Source organism: Lolium perenne, chromosome 4 (genome assembly GCF_019359855.2).
Source record: "Lolium perenne isolate Kyuss_39 chromosome 4, Kyuss_2.0, whole genome shotgun sequence".
NCBI lineage: Eukaryota > Viridiplantae > Streptophyta > Magnoliopsida > Poales > Poaceae > Lolium > Lolium perenne.
In genome coordinates, this window is record NC_067247.2 from 119,336,671 (window position 1) to 119,358,671 (window position 22,001).

The 22,001-nt window shown below is 45.3% G+C and overlaps 1 protein-coding gene across 1 annotated transcript; it reads right to left on the minus strand.

The window, feature by feature from the left end:
• Positions 1-13,918: 13,918 nt before the first annotated feature.
• On the minus strand, positions 13,919-14,401 carry LOC127347137 (uncharacterized). The gene has a single exon (XM_051373360.1). It carries the CDS (start codon positions 14,399-14,401, stop codon positions 13,919-13,921), a length of 483 nt encoding a protein of 160 aa, XP_051229320.1.
• Between the last annotated feature and the right edge of the window lie 7,600 nt (positions 14,402-22,001).

The window sequence follows — 22,001 nt, forward strand, 5'->3', positions numbered from 1 at the left end:
GTCGGGGGGCTGACGGGGGCCCCACACGCTAGGGCGGCGCGGGCCCTAGCCTGGCCGCGCGGCCCTAGTGTGGCGGCGCCTCGTCGCCCCACTTCGTATCCCCCTCGGTCTTCTGGAAGCTTCGTGGAAAAATAAGACCCTGGGCGTTGATTTCGTCCAATTCCGAGAATATTTCCTTTGTAGGATTTCTGAAACCAAAACAAGCAAGAAAACAAGAATCGGCTCTTCGGCATCTTGTCAATAGGTTAGTGCCGAAAAATGCATAAATATGACATAAAGTGTGTATAAAACATGTGAGTATCATCAATAAAGTAGCATGGAACATAAGAAATTATAGATACGTTTGATATGTATCAAGCATCCCCAAGCTTAGTTCCTACTCGTCCTTGAGTAGGTAAACGATAACAAAGATAATTTCTGAAGTGACATGCTATCATAATCTTGATCAATACTATTGTAAGCATATGTAATGAATGCAGCGATTCGAAGCAATGGTAAAGACAATGATTAAACAACTGAATCATATAGCAAAGACTTTTCATGAATAGTACTTTCAAGACAAGCATCAATAAGTCTTGCATAAGAGTTAACTCATAAAGCAATAGATTCAAAGTAAAGGCATTGAAGCAACACAAAGGAAGATTTAAGTTTCAGCAGTTGCTTTCAACTTGTAACATGTATATCTCATGGATAGTTGTCAACACAAAGTAATATAACAAGTGCAATAGGTAAACATGTAAGAATCAATGCACAGTTAACATAAGTGTTTGCTTCTAAGACAGAAAGAAGTGGGTAAACTGACTCAACATAAAAGTAGAAGAAAGGCCCTTCGCAAAGGGAAGCATGGATTGCTATATTTGTGCTAGAGCTTTTATTTTGAAAACAAGAAACAATTTTGTCAACAATAGTAATAGAGCATATGTGTTATGTATAAGATATCCTATAAGTTGCAAGCCGCATGCATAGATTACCAATAGTGCCCGCACCTTGTCCTAATTAGCTTGGATTTACATGGATTATCATTGCATAACATATGTTTTAACCAAGTATCACAAAGGGGTACCTCTATGCCGCCTGTACAAAGGTCTAAGGAGAAAGGTTGCATTGGATTTCTTGCTTTTGATTATTCTCAACTTAGACATCCATACCGGGACAACATAGACAACAGATAATGGACTCCTCTTTAATGCATAAGCATTCAACAACAGATAATATTCTCATAAGAGATTGAGGATTGTTGTCCAAACTGAAACTTCCACCATGGATCATGGCTTTAGTTAGCGGCCCAATGTTCTTCTCTAACAATATGCATACTCAAACCATTCAACTCATGATAAATCACCCTTACTTCAGACAAGGCGAACATGCATAGCAACTCACATGATATTCAACAGATAATAGTTGATGGCGTCCCCAGAAACATGGTTATCGCTCAACAAGCAACTTATTAAGAAATAAGATACATAAGTACATATTCAATATCACAATAGTTTTTAAGCTATTTTTCCCATGAGCTATATATTGCAAAGACAAATGAATGAAATTTTAAAGGTAGCACTCAAGCAATTTACTTTGGAATGGCAGAAAATACCATGTAGTAGGTAGGCATGGTGGACACAAATGGCATAGTTTTTTGGCTCAAGGATTTTGGATGCACGAGAAGTAATCCCTCTCAATACAAGGCTTAGGCTAGCAAGGTTGTTTGAAGCAAACACAAGTATGAACCGGTACAGCAAAACTTACATAAAAACATATTGCAAGCATTATAAGACTCTACACTATCTTCCTTGTTGTTCAAACCCTTACCAGAAAATATCTAGACTTTAGAGAGACCAATCATGCAAACCAAATGTCAACAAGCTCTACGGTATTTCTTCATTAATAGGTGCAAAGTACATGATGCAAGAGCTTAAACATGATCTATATGAGCACAACAATTGCCAAATATCAAATTATTCAAGACATTATACCAATTACCACATGTAGCATTTTCTGTTTCCAACCATATAACAATTAACGAAGTAGTTTCAACCTTCGCCATGAACATTAAGAATAAAGCTAAGAACATATGTGTTCATATGCAACAGTGGAGCGTGTCTCTCTCCCACACAACGAATGCTAGGATCCAATTTTATTCAAACAAAACAAAAACAAGAACATAAAGACGCTCCAAGTAAAGCACATAAGATGTGACGGAATAAAAATATAGTTTCACTAGAGGTGACCTGATAATTTGTCAATGAAGAAGGGGATGCCTGATAATTTGTCGATGAAGAAGCTTAGATGCTTGAGTCTTCTTGAAATATGTAGGGATGAACCACGGGGGAATCCCCAAGCTTAGAGTTTTCACTCTCCTTGATCATATTGTATCATCCTCCTCTCTTGATCCTTGAAAACTTCCTCCACACCAAACTCAAAACAAACTCATTAGAGGGTTAGTGCATAATCAAAAATTCACATATTCAGAGGTGACATAATCATTCTTAACACTTCTGGACATTGCACAAAGCTACTGAAAGTTAATGGAACAAAGAAATCCATCAAACATAGCAAAACAGGCAATGCGAAATAAAAGGCAGAATCTGTCAAAACAGAACAGTCCGTAAAGACGAATTTTTCTAGGGCAGTAAACTTGCTCAGATGAAAATTCTCAAATTTAATGAAAGTTGCGTACATATCTGAGGATCACTCACGTAAATTGGCAGATTTTTCTGAGTTACATACAGAGAATACTACTCAAATTCGTGATAGCAAGAAATCTGTTTCTGCGCAGTAATCCAAATCTAGTACGATCTTTACTATCAAAGACTTTACTTGGCACAACAATGCAACAAAATAAAGATAAGGAGAGGTTGCTATAGTAGTAACAACTTCCAAGATGCAAATATAAAACAAAAGTGCAAAAGTAAAATCATGGGTTGTCTCCCATAAGCGCTTTTCTTTAACGCCTTTCAGCTAGGCGCAGAAAGTGTGAATCAAGTATTATCAAGAGATGAAGCATCAACATCATAATTTGTTCTAATGATAGAATCAAAAGGTAAATTCATTCTCTTTCTAGGGAAGTGTTCCATACATTTCTTGAGAGGAAATTGATATTTAATATTACCCTCCTTCATATCAATAATAGCACCAACAGTTCGAAGAAAAGGTCTTCCCAAAATAATGGGACAAGATGCATTGCATTCAATATCCAAGACAACAAAATCAACGGGGACAAGGTTATTGTTAACAGTAATGCGAACATTATCAATCCTCCCCAAAGGTTTCTTTGTAGAATTATCAGCAAGATTAACATCCAAATAACAATTTTTCAATGGTGGCAAGTCAAGCATATTATAGATTTTCTTAGGCATAACAGAAATACTTGCACCAAGATCACATAAGGCATTACAATCAAAATCATTGACCTTCATCTTAATGATGGGCTCCCAACCATCTTCTAACTTCCTAGGAATAGAAGTTTCACGAATTAATTTCTCTTCTCTAACTTTTATGAGAGCATTTGTAATATGTTTTGTAAAGGCCAAATTTATAGCACTAGCATTGGGATTTCTAGCAAGTTTTTGTAAGAACTTTATAACTTCAGAGATGTGACAATCATCAAAATCTAAACCATTATGATCTAAAGCAATGGGATCGTTGTCCCCAATATTTTAAAAAAATTCAGCAGTTTTAGCAGTTTCAGGCAGTTTTACACACTTTGCATTAGGAGTAGAAACATTGCCAACACCAATTATTTTACCATTGATAGTAGGGGGTGTAGCAATATGTGAAGAATCAACATTACTAGTGGTGGTAATGGTCCAAACTTTAGCTACATTATTCTCTTTAGCATTTTCTTCTTTTTCCCACCTAGCACGCAATTCAGCCATCAATCTAATATTCTCATTAATTCGAACTTGGATGGCGTTTGCTGTAGCAAATAACTTAATATCTTTATTTTCATTAGGCATAACTTTCAATTTTAAAAGATCAACATCAGCAGCAAGACTATCAACTTTAGAAGCAAGAATATCAATTTTACCAAGCTTTTCTTCAACAGATTTGTTAAAAGCAGTTTGTGTACTAATAAATTCTTTAAGCATGGCTTCAAGACCAGAGGGTACACTTCTATTATTTTTTTAAGAATTGCCATAAGAATTACCATAACCGTTACCATTATTAGAAGGATATGGCCTAAAGTTGTTACCAGAATTATTCCTATAAGCATTGTTGTTGAAATTATTATTTTTAATGAAGTTCACATCAACATGCTCTTCTTGAGCAACCAATGAAGCTAAAGGAACATTATTGGGATCAACATTAGATTTACCATTCACAAGCATAGACATAATAGCATCAATCTTATCACTCAAGGAGGAGGTTTGTTCAACAAAATTTACCTTCTTACCTTATGGAGCTCTTTCTGTGTGCCATTCAGAGCAATTAATCATCATATCATCCAGAAGCTTTGTTGCGGCACCTAGAGTGATGGACATATAAGTACCTCCAGCAGCTGAATCCAATAGGTTCCACGAAGAAAAATTCAATCCTGCATAAAAGGTTTGGATGATCATCCAAGTAGTCAGTCCATGGGTAGGGCAATTTTTAACCAAAGATTTCATTCTTTCCTATGCTTGGGCAACATGCTCATTATCCAATTGCTTAAAATTCATTATGCTACTTCTCAAGGATATAATTTTAGCAGGAGGATAATATCTACCAATGAAAGCATCCTTACATTTAGTCCATGAATCAATACTATTCTTAGGCAAAGATAGCAACCAATCTTTAGCTCTTCCTCTTAATGAGAAAGGAAACAATTTTAATTTTATAATGTCACCATCTACATCCTTATACTTTTGCATTTCGCATAGTTCAACAAAATTATTAAGATGGGCAGCAGCATCATCAGAACTAACACCAGAAAATTGCTCTCTCATAACAAGATTTAGTAAAGCAGGTTTAATTTCAAAGAATTCTGCTGTAGTAGCAGGTGGAGCAATAGGTGTGCATAAGAAATCATTATTATTTGTATTTGTGAAGTCACACAACTTAGTATTTTCAGGAGTACCCATTTTAGAAGTAGTAAATAAAGCAAACTAGATAAAATAAATGCAAGTAACTAATTTTTTGTATTTTGAATATGGAGAACGCAAACAAGATAGTAAATAAAGTAAAACAAGTAACTATTTTTTTTGTATTTTTGATATAATAAGCAAACAAAGCAGTAAATAAAATAAAGCAAGACAAAAGCAAAGTAAAGAGATTGGAAGTGGAGACTCCCCTTGCAGCGTGTCTTGATCTCCCCGGCAACGGCGCCAGAAAAAGAGATTGATACGCGTACAACACGCGTCCGTTGGGAACCCAAGAGGAAGGTGTGATGCGTACAACAGCAAGTTTTCTCTCAGTAAGAAACCAAGGTTATCGAACCAGTAGGAGTCAAGAAGCACGTGAAGGTTGATGGTGGCGGAGTGTAGTGCGGTGCAACACCAGGGATTCCGGCGCCAACGTGGAACCTGCAGAACACAATCAAGATACTTTGCCCCAACGTAACAGTGAGGTTGTCAATCTCACCGGCTTGCTGTAACAAAGGATTAGATGTATAGTGTGGAAGATGATGTTTGCGAAGAACAGTAAGAACAAGTATTGCAGTAGATTGTATTCGATGTAAAAGAATGGACCGGGGTCCACAGTTCACTAGTGGTGTCTCTCCAATAAGAAATAGCATGTTGGGTGAACAAATTACAGTTGGGCAATTGACAAATAAAGATGGCATGACAATGCACATACATATTATGATGAGTAGTGTGAAATTCAATTGGGCATTACGACAAAGTACATAGACCGCTATCCAGCATGCATCTATGCCTAAAAAGTCCACCTTCGGGTTAGCATCCGCACCCCTTCCAGTATTAAGTTGCAAACAACAGACAATTGCATTAAGTATGGTGCGTAATGTAATCAACACAAATATCCTTAGACATAGCATTGATGTTTTATCCCTAGTGGCAACAGCACATCCACAACCTTAGAACTTTCTGTCACTGTCCCAGATTAAATGGAGGGATGAACCCACTATCGAGCATAAATACTCCCTCTTGGAGTAACAAGTATCAACTTGGCCAGAGCCTCTACTAGCAACGGAGAGCATGCAAGATCATAAACAACACATAGATGATAGATTGATAATCAACATAACATAGTATTCCATATTCATCGGATCCCAACAAACGCAACATGTAGCATTACAAATAGATGATCTTGATCATGATAGGTAGCTCACAAGATCTAACAATGATAGCACATGAGGAGAAGACAACCATCTAGCTACTGCTATGGACCCATAGTCCAGGGGTGAACTACTCACACATCACTCCGGAGGCGATCATGGCGATGAAGAGTCCTCCGGGAGATGATTCCCCTCTCCGGCAGGGTGCCGGAGGCGATCTCCTGAATCCCCGAGATGGGATTGGCGGCGGCGTCTCTGGAAGGTTTTCCGTATCGTGGATCTCGGTACTGGGGGTTTCGCGATGAAGACTTTTTATAGGCGGAAGGGCAGAGTCGGGGGCTGACGGGGGCCCCACACGCTAGGGCGGCGCGGGCCCTAGCCTGGCCGCGCGGCCCTAGTGTGGCGGCGCCTCGTCGCCCCACTTCGTATCCCCCTCGGTCTTCTGGAAGCTTCGTGGAAAAATAAGACCCTGGGCGCTGATTTCATCCAATTCCGAGAATATTTCCTTTGTAGGATTTCTGAAACCAAAAACAGTGAAAAACAAGCGGCTCTTCGGCATCTTGTCAATAGGTTAGTGCCGGAAAATGCATAAATATGACATAAAGTGTGTATAAAACATGTGAGTATCATCAATAAAGTAGCATGGAACATAAGAAATTATAGATACGTTTGAGACGTATCAAAGATTTGCGTGCGGAGGGAGTATTACTCCACCCAGTACGCGGGAGCGTTGCCGGGATCCGGATCCAGAAGATCTTCTTTTGCAACCTTAGCTGGATCTAAGGCCGTGAGCATTGTTGAGCATCGTTCGTGTGCAACAATACAAGGTGCTGCACTTGTGCCGCTCATGGTGGTAGAAGTGGACTTTTACATGACCCCGAGGTCGGCGACGAAGTATGACTACATTAACCACGTTCTAGCGGAACGTTAACCTCTTTCGGTATATGATGGTACGTCGCGGAAACTATCTCCGTTAGTGTATTACTCCTAGATAGATCTGGGCAGTCTCGTTTCATTAGTTAGAATTTTTTCTGGTATGAACTCCCAACAATGTTACTAACAGATTGCACACATAATTTAGGAATGACAGTGGAGATGATCCAGAGAGTGATGTGGAGTACATTTCACATAGTGAAGATAATGGAGAATATTCAATGGTTGCTGAGTTAAGGAGGCATGCTAGCAAGTTCAAGAACAGAATAAGAGATTCAAAGACTTGGATTGCAAGAAAAGCTACATGTCCAATTATTGATTGCAAACATGAAATAACAATTGGAATGATAACAAGAGGACTAGAATTATGATTCTAGTGATGAATATTATAGCTATATATGATGATTCAGATGGACACAGAGTAAAGAGGAAGGGAAAATTTTCAAGGCATAGCAATAGCACATAAGTACCTCACTTTACTTTGACCATGGTTTTCAAAGCAAGAACCATCTTGTCAAATCTTTGAAGAGGTATGGGTTGGTAACCAAGAGGAGCATTAGGTTCTTTAAATCAAAGAGTGCTAGAGAGTTAGGGCCATTTGTGGGCGGACATGCTGTCAATGGCTTCTTTATGCAGCAAAAAGATTGAAAACCTCAAGGTTTCAAGTCATCACATTTAATGATGGACACCATTGTGCACAAAAGAGGATGAAGAATCTTGACACTCATAATTAAGGTTATTGCACAGAGGTATGAACACTTCATATTTGCAAACCCAATATGGAAAATAGAATGCATGAAAGAAATTGTGTTAAAGGGCATGCTTGCTGATGTTTCCACTTCAAAGTGCAAGCATGCCAAGAGAATTATAATTGACGGATTGATGAGAGGGGTGAAGAATGGCTATAACAGAGTGTTTGATTATCAGGTAGAGCTGCTTAGGAGCAACCCTGGAAGCATAGTGGTTGTATGTTCGATCCAACAAACAAGGATCGAAATATTTTTTCAAATGAGCAGTTAAATGTGGTCTATTATGTGACATAGCTAGAGATGCAAGTAATCAGATGTACCCTATGGCTTGGGTTATTGTTTAGCAAGAAGTAAATCTGACATGAAGTGGTTTGCTAGCCTCTTGATTAAATATCTAGGCATCAACGATAACGGAATTGGATGGCTATTCATCTCTAACTAGTAAAGGGCTTGATTAATGCCATGAAAGACTATCTCCCAGCTATATAGCATCGGATGTGTGCTACACACATATATGCTAGTTGGAGGAAGAAATATAGAGCTCATAACGGGCAAAAGAATATTTGGGAAGTTGCTAAATCAAGTTGCGAGCAAGATTTCAATTATTACAAAGCTAAACTTTCACATGAGACACCTGATGAAGCTCGGGACATGATGAGGATAGAGCATGTGCATTGGGCTAGGAATTTTTTTCCTACGGGTTCAAATTGTGAGTCGCTGGACAACAATCTCTATGAGTCATTGATTGAACCGTGCCATTGTTGACGCAAGATTCTACCCAATCATTTGAATGCAAGAGAAGATTATAAAGAAAATATTTGTGCGGATTCTTGAACAAACAGAGAAAGGTGATAAAATGATAGGCAAGGTATGCCCTAGTATATTTAAGAAACTGAAGACAAAAGTATTGCTAGGACTCAGTGGCTGGAGTTTCCCTCGAATGGAGAAGATGGTTTTGAAGTTAAGCACATAAATGGTAGACAAAGACACTACAGAGTCAATCTGGAGAAAAAGACGTGCATGTGTGGTTACTTCCAATTGGCAGGCCCTCCTTACCACCATGCAATCAGTGCTATTTAGAGGTGATAGAAACAAATTTATGATTTTGTTCATCCTTTCTATTATGTTGAAGTGTTCAAAAACATATATGCACACAGTTTGGCCCGTGGAATGTGAAGATATTTGGCATGTGTCTCCAAAACCAAGGCCTCAAGTTCATGGTTATGTGAGAATGCCAGGAAGGTCTAAAAAGAATGATACGAAATAGATAAGCCTAAGGGAAACAAAATTGGAAAACATATCACCACTATTAAATGTTCTCTATGTGGAAATTCTAGACACAGCAAGTCATGGTTGTGGCTCAAATCTAGTGGAAGGGAAGAAAAAAGATTCTCATCTCATTAAAATTAAGAAGCCATCCGAAGGTAATGTCATGCCTTACTGCATTTATCATGCTTTAATATCACGCCTTACTACATTTTATTATTCTTGACTCAAATTTAAAATTATTCTCTCTATTTCTAAATGTAACAACAAGTGCAAGGCAATGCATCAGCTGCCCCATAATCCTCAATTTAAACATGCTAATGTTCCAAGAGCACAACCTAAACCATCTACTGCAGCATCTAGGAGTTTTAAACCTCCAAGGAAAAGAACTGCATCTTGAGAAGCTAGGTCACATGCTACTCAAAGAACCTAAAACTCCAAGGAGGAGGAACTGGAGCAAAAAGAGGCAGAAATAGATCTACATCTTCAGCACCAAGCTACAAATATGCACTTGTAGTGGAAATTACTAGACATGTCCAAGGTTAAATCCTATGTCACAAGTTTCTTTTGTTGGTGTTCAAAGTCTATGCAATATTGCAGTGAAGTCAATCTAGCAAAGTATATATCATATTGCATACCACCATTTGTTGACAGATAAATGCCACTCTACTTTGGTTTCTGGAATCATTCTTACAACGGTTCTCTACAATTCTTAGTACAAAACATTGCATCAACAGTTCATTTATCACCAGTAAATTGCAGCAATAATACATTGTGTTACTTGTCCTTAAGTTGAACTAACTCTGCATTCTTATCCTTCAGTTTATCAACACAGCAAACAACATGCCTCTATACCTCTTCCTTCATCAAACCAAGGCACATTTTCTTGCCCACGAAGCCTTCAAACTCCATCACGCAAATCTCCAAGTAAATCACTCCTTCAACAATGGAGGATCATGCCACTCCACATACCCACGCCCATGACCATTCTAATAAAATGTACCATCAGAAATCAATCAGAGAGGGAGAACACAAACATAGCAGAACAAATCATAAATTAGTGAGGAGGCGTAGTACCTCATGCCGAGATAAAAAACACTCGACGAGATCCATCTGGGCGCTTTCCTGCGTGGATTGCAGTTGCAAAGCTTCTCTGGGTTGTACCCCATCGAGTTCTCACGATACAACATCAACGCCGCCCTCGATTCATTTGCCCTCCTTCTTCCGGCAGCTCCACGGAATCCGGGCGCGGACGATGCACCGAAGGACATTCTCCTGTACGCCGCCGCCAAGCTTTGCCTCTCGATGTAGAACGGTATTGGGGGGAAGAGCCTCACACGGTAAAGGCCGTGGTGTTCATGTGTTTAATTATTGGGCACTCAAGCCAATTAGGGTTTAGGTACAATTGCAGTTAGGTCCTAGATAGATACAATATGTACAATCTAACAAAGACTGAACCGAAAATCGAGGAAGAGCTCACTCGGTAGTCCCTTCGTCATGACATTGGCGAACTGTAGGGCGGAGGGGACATGCAGGACCCGAACTTCACCAAGAGAGACACGCTCTCGGACAAAGTGGATGTCAACCTCAATGTGCTTGGTGCGGCGGTGTTGCACTGGATGGGATGACATGTAGATGGTGGAGACATTATCGTAGTAGACAAGCGTGGCGGTGGAGAGGGGGCGATGAAGCTCCTGAAGAAGCTGACGAAGCCAACATCATTCAGTCACTTCATGAGCAACGGCTTGATACTCTACTTCAGCACTGGACCGAGAGACAATAGTCTGGCGCTTGGAGGACCAAGAGATCAGACTGTCTCCATAGTAGATGCAATAGCCCGACGTAGATCGACGAGAGCCCGGGCAACCAGCCCAGTCAGTGTCAGAATAAGCAGTCAGGGAGGTCGAGGACGACGCGCGAAGATGCAGTCCAAAGTCCATGGTACCACGCACGTACCGAAGAACACACTTCACCAACGCGAGGTGAGACGTGTGAGGAGCATGCATGCGAAGGCATATCCGCTGAACGGCGTAGGAGACATCGGGGCACGTGAGAGTGAGGTACTGAATAGCACCAGCTAGACTGTGATACTCTGTACCGTTTGGAAGCAAGTCACCATCACTTGCGGAGAGCTTAGCTTGAGTGTCGATGGGGGTCGTGGACGGGTGACACTCAGCCATACCAGCACGTTGAAGAACATCGGCGGGGTACTATCGCTAGGACAAGAACAGCCCAGCGGAGGAGCGCGTGACGGCGATCCCAAGGAAGTAGTGGAGGTCACCAAGATCCGTCATGGCGAACTCACTGTCGAGCAGCCGCTGAAGAAGAGGCGTGGTCGAAGCGATGATGATGATATCATCGACGTAGAGGAGCAGGTAAGCCGTGTCATTCCCAGACCGTAAGACGAACAAGGAAGTGTCGGTGACGAAGGCGACAAAACCCATGGCGGCGATGTAGGCAACAAACCGCTGGTACCAAGCGTGGGGAGCTTGCTCCAGTCCGTAGAGGGATTTGTGCAGACAACACACATGCTCAGGCTTGTTGGCATCGATGAATCTTGGAGGGTGTTGGCAGTAGACAACTTCATCAAGAGTGCCATGGAGGAAGGCATTCTTGACATCAAGCTGACGAATATGCAAAGAGCTGGAAACGGCGAGGTGGAGAACGAGGCGAATGGTGGCGGGCTTGACGATGGGACTGAAAGTCTCAGTCGTAGTTGATGCCGGGGCGCTAGGAGTAACCACGGACGACCCAGCGCGCCTTGCGCCGACCAAGGGAGCCGTCGGAGTGGAACTTATGCCAAAAGATCCACTTTCCCATGACCACGTTAGCGCGAGGAGGCCGGGGCACGAGAGACTAGGTGTCGTTGTCGATGAGGGCCTGGTGCTCAGCCGCCATAGCAGCACGCCAGAGAGGATCCTGGAGAGCTTGTCGAGCCGTAGTGGGCACCTTGTCGATGGAGTCCGAGGCACATAGGTTCAACCGGTCCTTAGGGCGAACGGACCGGCCGGAACGGGTGGTGATGACGGCGGGCGGCGTGGACTGCACACGTGGTGTGCGTGTGCCACCACACGTGGGAGCATGGCTGCGGGTCACCTCCGGAGCCACGTCCGGGGTGGCAGCGGACTTTGGGGCCGTGGCAGCAGCCTTGGCGGAGGGAGCCTCTGCGTCGGAGGACATGGACAAGGCCACTGGAGGTTGCCGCAGGGCAGCCAATGGCGACGAAGCCTGAAGGTTGGTGAAGAGGAAGTCCAGGTGTCGTTGATATGGCGGCGATGTCGCAGACCGTGTCGGAGTATGCTGAAATGGAAAAACACCCTCATCGAAAACAACATGCTGGGAGATGATTATTTTTCCTGAGGAGATGTCGTAACAACGGTATCCACGGTGTTGAGAGGGGTAGCCGAGAAAGACACAAGGCTTGGAACGAAGCCGAAGCTTGTGAAGAGTCGTGGATGCAACATTGGGATAACAGAGGCAACTAATGACCCAGAGAGAGTGATATGGAGGAGTACGACCATGGAGGCGCGTGAACGGAATGGATGAGACGATGGCTTTGCATGGTGGGCGATTGAGTAGAAACGTGGCCGTGGCCAAAGCTTCTGCCCAAAACGACTTGAGAAAACTAGCATGGAACATGAGCGTGCGCATCATGTCATGTCATTGATGGTGCGAATCGCGCGCTCCGCCTTGCCTTTCTGTTGAGAGGTATATGGACACGATAGACGGAGTGTCGTACCATGTGTAGAGAGAAGAGTATCAACACATTTGTTGAGGAACTCGGTACCGTTGTCAGTTTGGAGAGAGCATATGGAGGTGCCAAATTGAGTGCGAGCATATGCGAAAAAATTTCCAAGGTGCGAGTAGCACAAGATTTTTGAAGCAACGGGAAAGACCAATAAAAATGAGAGTAATCATTGACAATGACAAGATAATAGCGAAAACCAAAATTACTTATAATTGGCGATGTCCACAAATCACAATGCATTAAATCAAACTTGGCACTAGATGCTGTAGTTGATGAACTAAACGGTAGACGCACGCGTTTGCCAAGTTGACATGCGTGGCAAACAGACGTGAGCCTAACTTTATTTCCGCAGAGCCGACATAGCATTTTGACCGGGATGTCCAAGTCGTTGGTGCCAGAGGTCAGCGGAGGCGGAGGCTAGCATGGCGATGGCGGTGGGTGGAGCACGACGTGGACAGCCAGGAAACGTGTATATATCCCCTTCACTACGACGTGGACAACCAGGAAACGTGTATATATCCCCTTCACTATTGCAGCGAAGGATCACGTGACGAGTCTTCAGGTCCCTCGTCGTTGGTCATGTGGGAGGTGGCACCGGAGTCCATGGCCCAGCCGTCCTGCTCGTAGAGGCTGTTCAGGGCGGCGATCAACCCTGCGTTGTCCTAGGTTGGCGAGGAGGAGGACGCAGACGCGGACTGGTAGACGGGCGCGGCCGTGGGTGCTGTGGTGAAGTGCGCCTGGGGCCGAGGTCCGAGGATGCCAGGGCCGGAGGATGCACGCCGGGGCACAACCCCCATGGAGAAGCACACCCACGGTCCAGTGGGGCAGGCGTCGCTGCCCTGGGAGCACCGCCTTGCTTGTCGTTGGTCTTGCCCGTCAGCCCTTGGGCTTGGTGGCGGTCTTGAGCTTGCCGGCGTTGGAGTTACCGCGGCAGCCAGGGCCGGTGCACGCCACCTACTGGGGACGGGCTTGGGTGACGAGGGCGGTGGAGGCTGTGGTGGCGGCGTTAGCCTACTGCATCTCCTCCATAAGGAGCATGCTCCGGACGCGGAGGAAGGTGGGCAGCGGGTCCGTCATGGAGATCATCGTGGACGCAGAGGAGAAGCGGGGTGCGAGACCGCACAGAGTGTTGAGGACGAGCGCGCGATCCGACACAGGGGAGTCGTTCTCGGAGAGGGCATCCGCGATCTTCTTCTTGCTCCGGCAGTACTCGGTGATGGAGGAGGCACCCTGGACCAACTGACGAAAGTCGAAGTCGAGGTAGATGGTTTTGCTGGCCTTGTTGGCGGAGAAGAGCTCGAGGACGGCGAGCCACAGCTGGCGCGTAGTCTGGTAGAGGGAGAGGACCATGTCGGCGACGTCCTCGTCGATGGCGGCATGCAGCACGTTGAGGACGGTGTAGTCCGCGAAGGCCCACTCGGCGTTGGTGGGGGCGGCCGCATTAGTGTCGTCGATGTGGCCGATGAGCCCGGCGCGACCGAGAGAGGCGCGCATGTAGATCACCCACTTGGTGTAATTCCTGGTATCGAAGGAGAGGACGACGGGGCCGACGTGGCGCGGGGCGCTACCGGAGGGCAGGGGCCGAGGGCGCCTTTGTTGGCGGGGACGATGGCGCTAGAGGCGGGGAAGAAGGCGCTCGGGTAGGTGGTCATCGGTGGCAGCGGAAGGAGGAGCGGCGGTGGTGGCTAGGGTTAGACCCGGCGGCGGCTGCTCGGTGGAGAAGGATAAGTGTATTAGGGTTTTAGGCTGATACCATGTAGAACGTTATTGGGGGGAAGCCTCGCACTGTAAAGGTCGTGGGGTTCCTGTGTTTATATATTCGGCAAACAGGCCAATTAGGGTTTAGGTACAATTACAATTAGGTTCTAGATAGATGCAATATGTACAATCTAACACTCGGTCACCCCGTTGCGCTGCTTCTCACAAGAACCCTGATTTCGTTCCCCTCTCGTCTATATGGCTCGCGCCCACCGCTTTGACCCGGCGCGATGCGGTTAACCCCCTACCAGTACCTAGCCCACAACTGACATGAATCCCGGTCAATAGTTGTCAGGGCAGCGTCTTTACCCTAAAACGAGTCTAAGGTTGGATTTGGACCGGTATTGGTTAGTTTAGGGTACAAATGACAGTGATTCTAAGTTCAGGGTTCAAATGGCCGAGCCACTATGAGTTCAGGGTTTAAGAAAACTGTTTTTATCCTTTTCGTTTGCTACTCTTAGCCTAGGGAAAACTAGTGCCTCGCTCTAACCGCGTGAAACTATTTTCAACTCAGACTCCTAGGTTTATCGCCAGCGAGGATAGAACCAAAATAGTGGAGGTTGACGCCAAGAATGGTCTGCACCGAGCTCCATTTCAGTTGGCGCCGAACCCGTGAGTCTGATTTCGAAATAGTTTTGCCAGGATCAGACAAGCCATTAGTTGCGTCAAAAGGTCAAATTGGTAAAAGGAAATCTGTAAATGGCACATTTATTGTTCCTTTCGTACTAGTAGCAGCCTCCGCGCGTAGCGGAATGGAATTTTCGGGGGTGCAGCTGGACGTACGTGCAGAGGTACGTGGTGCAGTGTCCTCTTTTGTGCTGGCAACGCGCGATTTCTAGCGCTATCCGAACCCAATTTGGTGTGAGCTCAGACTCTGCGCTTTCAGTCACAGACAGTTTCAGAAGAAGCTGGGTCTTGGAAAGAAAATGCTTTGCTTGCCGCCCGAATGCTCAGACGAACTGGCAGAGCCAGCCTGGTACTTGGATGAAAAAGCTTTCGAACACGGCCGTTTCTTGTTCTGAAAGCAATCCCTTGCTCCTGTAAACCTTCAGGCATCTTCACACTTCAGCTACCAAGTAAGTTTAAAACTAAGCTATATATGGTTAACTTGGCTGAATTTTATACATTGTTCTCTACAAGACAGGTTGCATCTCATACTCTTTGGTTCAGTCCACTGGATGACATGATGATGATCGTGAAAGGTTTGACCGTGGTTAAATTAATCCGTAGGAGGATCTGGGTCTTTGTCAGCGCTCCCGCATGTGGTGACTAGTGCAGTACCCCCAGTTTCTTATCCCAAACTGCGCATCTTCCAGTTGAAAAACCAGTGGCTTCCGGAGGTCACACATGGCCCAGCTGATCTGCGTCGTCAAATCAGCCTTTTTAACTACCCTAAGCAGAGCTTTCTAGCGCATGATCCGATGCCAACGAACCAATAGCATCATGATCCCTTTTGTTCCATTCCCCAGCTAGCTGTTGGACGGACGGACGGACGGAATGACCCTGGCCTTCAGAACAAGAATCGTACGCATCTTCTCGCAAATAGTATTGCAATTCGATGTAGTACCACGGTGCATGCAGTGATATCTGCGACAGTCTACCGACTCGGCCGACAGGATGTGTTGAATGCGCTAGCCTGGACCTGCCATCTCGTGCATGGTGGATAGATGGGGGGACATGACCGGAGCAAAATCCAATTCAGTTTTGGGGCACTCGCTATCTGGGGTGTTCCTGAGATCTGGTTTGTTCAAACACCAAGATTTTGAACTTTGCTCCGCCCAATTGCCCACCGGAGAGGCGAAAAATGACCAGGAAAGGGACCATCTGGGAAGATTCCTCCCTTAATTCGGCGTTTAGGCCGTGTGGGGGCTTGCCAGTACTGGTTCTCATCATCTGAACTTAAAAACTCTAGGTCTCATCGTTTGAACTTGAAATTCAGTGTCTCCTTGTGTCCGATTTGAATTTCCTCGATTCTTCATTGGTGAGCCATGGACTGAAAACCTATGACCAACGATTGCAACGTCTGGCAAGCATCTTTTTCAAGTGGGACTAGGATCGATATGATCCGTGGTTATCAATTGGGATTTGGGATCCGTATCTGACTTCAGAGACAAAAGAATCATGCCCATCGAACCGGGCGCAGACAATGTAGCTACACCGTAGACCGGATGATTTCAGCAAATTGAAAATGGGCATCATAGGTCGAAGAGCGCGTGCTGTCTGGATCTCATGCATTACTAAATGATGCAAATTGGCTCGTCATGCTTATCCACTAGGTTGGCATATTTGCTGGTTAGATTTTTTAAAAAATCCCTGTATATTAATTTTCCCCTTTGAACGCCAGCATTATTGGTTTGAAATATGGCCTCATGGCAGGTTGATATGGTAAAGGAATGGTGATTCATTCCTTCCTCCCTTACAAAAAAAAGATATTTCTAGGTGGTCACTCCGAAACGTACGAGGAGAAAAAAAACCTTGCGACATGAGTGGATGCTTCGTGCTTGACGGGTGTGAATGTGCTTCTGGATGCTCGATGCGGGATACACTTAACTTGCAACAAAGATGATGCAAGGTAGAGATATGCTGAGATTGCAAATGGCCATTTTCCCCCATTTGTCCACTTTACAGAATGGCGATCACATGCAAGGTATTCATCCCTAGAGCTTTCCAAGCAGAAGAGATGAGTGAAAAGGCTGCCGTTTATTCTCTGTCAGGCCACGTACCTGAAAAGGAAGTCTTCCCAAATCTTTAAGGTCGCTGTGCTGCTAAAACAGTAAAGAAAAACTGGATCAATATTCATTCGATTCAGTAATCATTACGACATAATAATGTGATCTACATTTGGCCAATACTCAAACGGGTTCCCTGCAATCAGAAGTGGAGGAGAGTATCGTTTAGCAGAAACAGAGTACATAAGCTCTACCCCATTGACATATCTGTGTCCTATTGTCATCCTCCGCTCCATTATCTCTGAGCTCACTCACAATTTTTTGGATGGCAGCAACAAGGGGAAGGCACAGGCCACGTCTCTGGATTAACATCACTATCAGCTTCAACGGCAATCCTTTTATTCTCGAAAGGCTCGAGGGCTTTCAAAATACTATTCCGAGAAAATGCTTTGCTTGCCCAAATGTTGAGACGAACTGGCCTAGCTAGGCACTCGGGTGAAAAGCTTTGGAGGATCGTTTACTTCTTCTGAAAGCAATGCTTTGCTACTGCAAACGTTCAAGCATGCTCAGGCTTCAGCTAGCGAGTAAGTTTAACTGAGTTGTATGGTTAACTCTCAAAATGCATGAACATTCCTAGAGCTAAGCTTTACTGCATAGCATACATTGTTCTTCACAACAGATTGCATCTCATCCTCTAATGCAGTATACCCCCAGTTTCTTATCCCAAACTACTGCACATCTTCCATTTGAAAAAGCAGAGGCTTCCGGAGGTCACACATGGCCCAGCTGATCTGCGTCGTCAAATCAGCCTTTTAAACTAACCTAAGCAAAGCTTTCACTCTGCACATGGTCCGATGCCAACGAACCACTAGCATCATAATCCCTTTTAACCAGCTAGCTACCGCTCACTGTAGCATTTGTTCCCCAGCTAGCTGTTGGACGGACGGTGGGAAGGAAGGACCCTGGGCTTTCAAGATGGTACGCATCTTACAAACAGTAGAGCAATTCGATGTAGTACCACGGTGTAGTGCTATCTGCGACAGTTTACCGACTCGGCCGACAGGATGGGTTGAATGCGCTAGCTAGCCTGGACCTGCCATCTCGTGCATGGTGGATACGGGGACAGGACCGGAGAAAATCCAATTCAATTTAGGCGCACTCTATCTGGGGTTCCGATCTGGTTTGCTTCGCCCAAATGCCCGCCGGAGAGGCGAAAAATGATCAGCAAAGGGACCATATGGGAAGATCCCTCTCTTAATTCGGCATTTATAGGATGCGTGGGGCTAGCTGCTGGTTTTGAACATGTCTGGTTCTAATCATCTGAGCTTGTTCAGCGCCTCCTTGTGTTTGATTTGAATTCCTCGAGCCTTCAGTGCTCTGTGCTCATCCATGAACGTCTAATCTCTGATTTAACGATTGCAATTTGGTTAAGCATCTTCTCAAATTGGACTACGATCGATATGATCCGTGGTTATCCATTGGGATCAGTATCTGACTTAGACCAGGGCATCGGCACCCCGGCCCAGCCCGAAAATCCCAGGCCAGGCTTGCATATCGGGCCAGGCTTGGACCTGAATTTGGAGCCCGAACGTTGAGCCGGGCCGGTCTTACTAGTAGAAAACAGAGCTTATATTTCTAGCTTCAAAGAGCATTTACATCGATTATGCTACGAACTTAGACTAAAGGGTGCATTAGCACCGGTGCGTGTGGCCAGGACGTTGCAGGACCAACAGAGCTTTAGCACAGGTTCATGCGGGACCTTTAGCACCGGTTCGTGACACGAACCGGTGCTAAAGCCCCTCCTTTTTCTATAAATTCAGCTCACCCCAGCCAGCCATCTCTCTCTCTCTTTTTTCTTGATGGAAGGTGTGAGAGTTGTGTGCTTGTTTGTTTTTCTTTCCTATGCACAAGAGATGCTCGATGAAATGCCTAAGAGAACAAATGATATGAGGTGATAGAGCGACACTTAAGCTTTCTCCTCTTTCTTTCCTCCTCGATCAAGGTAAGCAACTTTACCCTTTCATTTGTACAGTGGTCATTTCACTATTTATGAGGTAGATGGTTTTATGTGTTTTCCATGTGTTAACTATCGGAACTTAAAGCAATACTTTAGATGGCAAGTCCTTCACTTCCACCTGCTTTGAAAAGGTTTCATGTCCAGCTATAATTGTTGGACCAATCACGGAGAAAGAGGGGTTATGATGGAAGAAAATGAAGAAAAAGAAGAGGATGGTGATATGTATCCTAAATACAGTGATACTGGAATGGGGCAGGCTGAAGATGAGGGAATTTAAAGATGAAGAGGCATCATTTGAGCTCGATGATGATCTTCGTCGGGTCATCGTTGATCCACACAGAGAACCAGAAAGTGCAAACGAGAAACGAAAGTTAAAGGACATGAGATGCGCGTGCCCCTCTTTATATAGGCCGGAGGTAGGCGACGGATGCCGCACGCGTGGCATCGCCATTACTTCGTGCACAACGGTGGGTGGCAGCCGCTCGGCATGCGAGGCATCACCACTAACGTCGCGTAGACTGCCGAAACGCGCCTCAGTGCCGACGGGTCTGAGAAGATGCACTGAGTCTGGGTCGCTGTCAGACGGACCCGATAAAACTTTCGCCAGACGTGAGCGGACACTCGGCGCGTCCACGCAGTGTCTACAAAGACACATATTTTGACCAGGTTTCCATCTCCGGGACAGCTCAAACACTATGCATCGTCATTGGGTCTGGTTCCAGCATTTTTCGTCCGCGTAAAAGCAAACAGCCGCTCAAGTTCGGTTTGAGTCGTCCTCGTCGTGGTTATCCACTAGGTTAGCATTTTTCGCTGGATTAAGAATCTATCGTGTGCTGCTTAGGTTTGATTAATCCCTGTATATTCCCCCCTTTGGATGCTTGCAAATTGTTTTGAAATATTACCTTGATGACATGTGCAGAAGAGTGATGGTTCCTTTTTCCTTCCTTGCAAGAAAACGATAGTGTTAGACTCTGAAACGAACGCGGAAAAAGAAAATCTAACCCTCGAGTTATGAGTGGATGCTTCGTGCTTGACGTGTGTGAATATGCTCGATACTAGGATGTGTCTCTTGATTCCTTTTAGACGGAAGGTTCGAAACCGATTTTGAATTAACGAAATCATTAATAGGCTAAGGATTATACCAAGAGTTACAACACACGTCAAGCGCACAATCCAAACCACAACAAAAGACAACATAGAAAAGCAAGCTGAAGCGCTATTTGTCCATGAGGAGGGAGCCTTGTCTTCTGTTGCACCGAAGTATCGCGATCGTGTCCACGCCAACAAACCTCCACCGCACCAAGACAACAACTCAAGGGGGAACTCAATGACGGGCCGGCCACCTAGCAGAGCTTGAGGAACCAAAGTATGGAGGGTCTTGCGGCGACGTCTCCAAGAAGGTGAATGGCGCAAGAATGTGTCATCGTCGTCGGCAGAGACTGAAGACCTGCAAAGTTTTCACCCAGACCCGAGAACCACCACCCATGGAGCTCGGGCTAGGTCCAGATCAAACACACAACATCATCCCCTGGCGTTGGGATAGGCACACCCGCAAGAGCTACGACCAGACACCGACCTAGCCAAGCCCCCCAAGGCGCTAGGAAGGACATCAGCTACCACAGCAAACCGTGTAAAAGCAGCCAGGCCGACGTTGTGAGAGGGCTGCGACACCAGCGAGAGGTCACACGGTGCTCCACGAGACACTACCAGAGAAGCTTACACGAAGCGAGGCCTCCAAGAGGGGCAGATTGAGGCGGAGGGACGGAGTCCATCATTTCGAACATCAGGGCCATCGGGACGCACTCAACAAGGGAACGACACCCGCAAGTAACGTCGTCACCGGCACAGGCCAAAGCCATGCGCTGCTTTCACCGAGGTCCAAACCTAGATAGAAATTCCGGACGTCGGGCATGCAGCCGCGCACCCACCCTTAGATCGAGCGGATCCGGCCGGGCCCTGCTAGGCCTAGATCTAGGCCCACAAGCCCAGATCCGCCCAAAGCCGCCGCCGGCCAGGGCACCCTGTCGTCGGGCGAGGCCACGGTGAAAGAGCAAAATCTAAACCCCGGGTTTTGTGTGTTTGATGACAACACTCGAATAATCTCACCATGTGTCTTGAGTATCTTTGTTAGATTTTCAAGTACACGGTGACCTCGCTGGACACGTCAAGATCGAAGGACTGAAGCGTAGCTTATAGGTTTTCTGGTTTTACGTGTGTATCGTGAGGTGACATGGTTGGAGAGGAAAAGAGGAGAAAAACAGTTTTTACCAGACCGGTACTACCGGTAACAGTAGCGGTAGTACCGCTACCCCTACTGGTACCGCCCACGGTACCGCTCTGAAGCTCTGCGCTGAATTTGACCCACAGTACGAGTTACGGTACCTCTGCGGTACCTGGAGCGGTAGTACCGCTTGCAAGCGGTAGTACTGCCCATGGTACCTGATGTCTACGCACACTTCTATTCCTGTAGACAGTGTTGGGCCTCCAAGAGCAGAGGTTTGTAGAACAGCAGCAAGTTTCCCTTAAGTGAATCACCCAAGGTTTATCGAACTCAGGGAGGAAGAGGTCAAAGATATCCCTCTCAAGCAACCCTACAATCACGATACAAGAAGTCTCTTGTGTCCCCAACACAGCTAATACACTTGTCAGA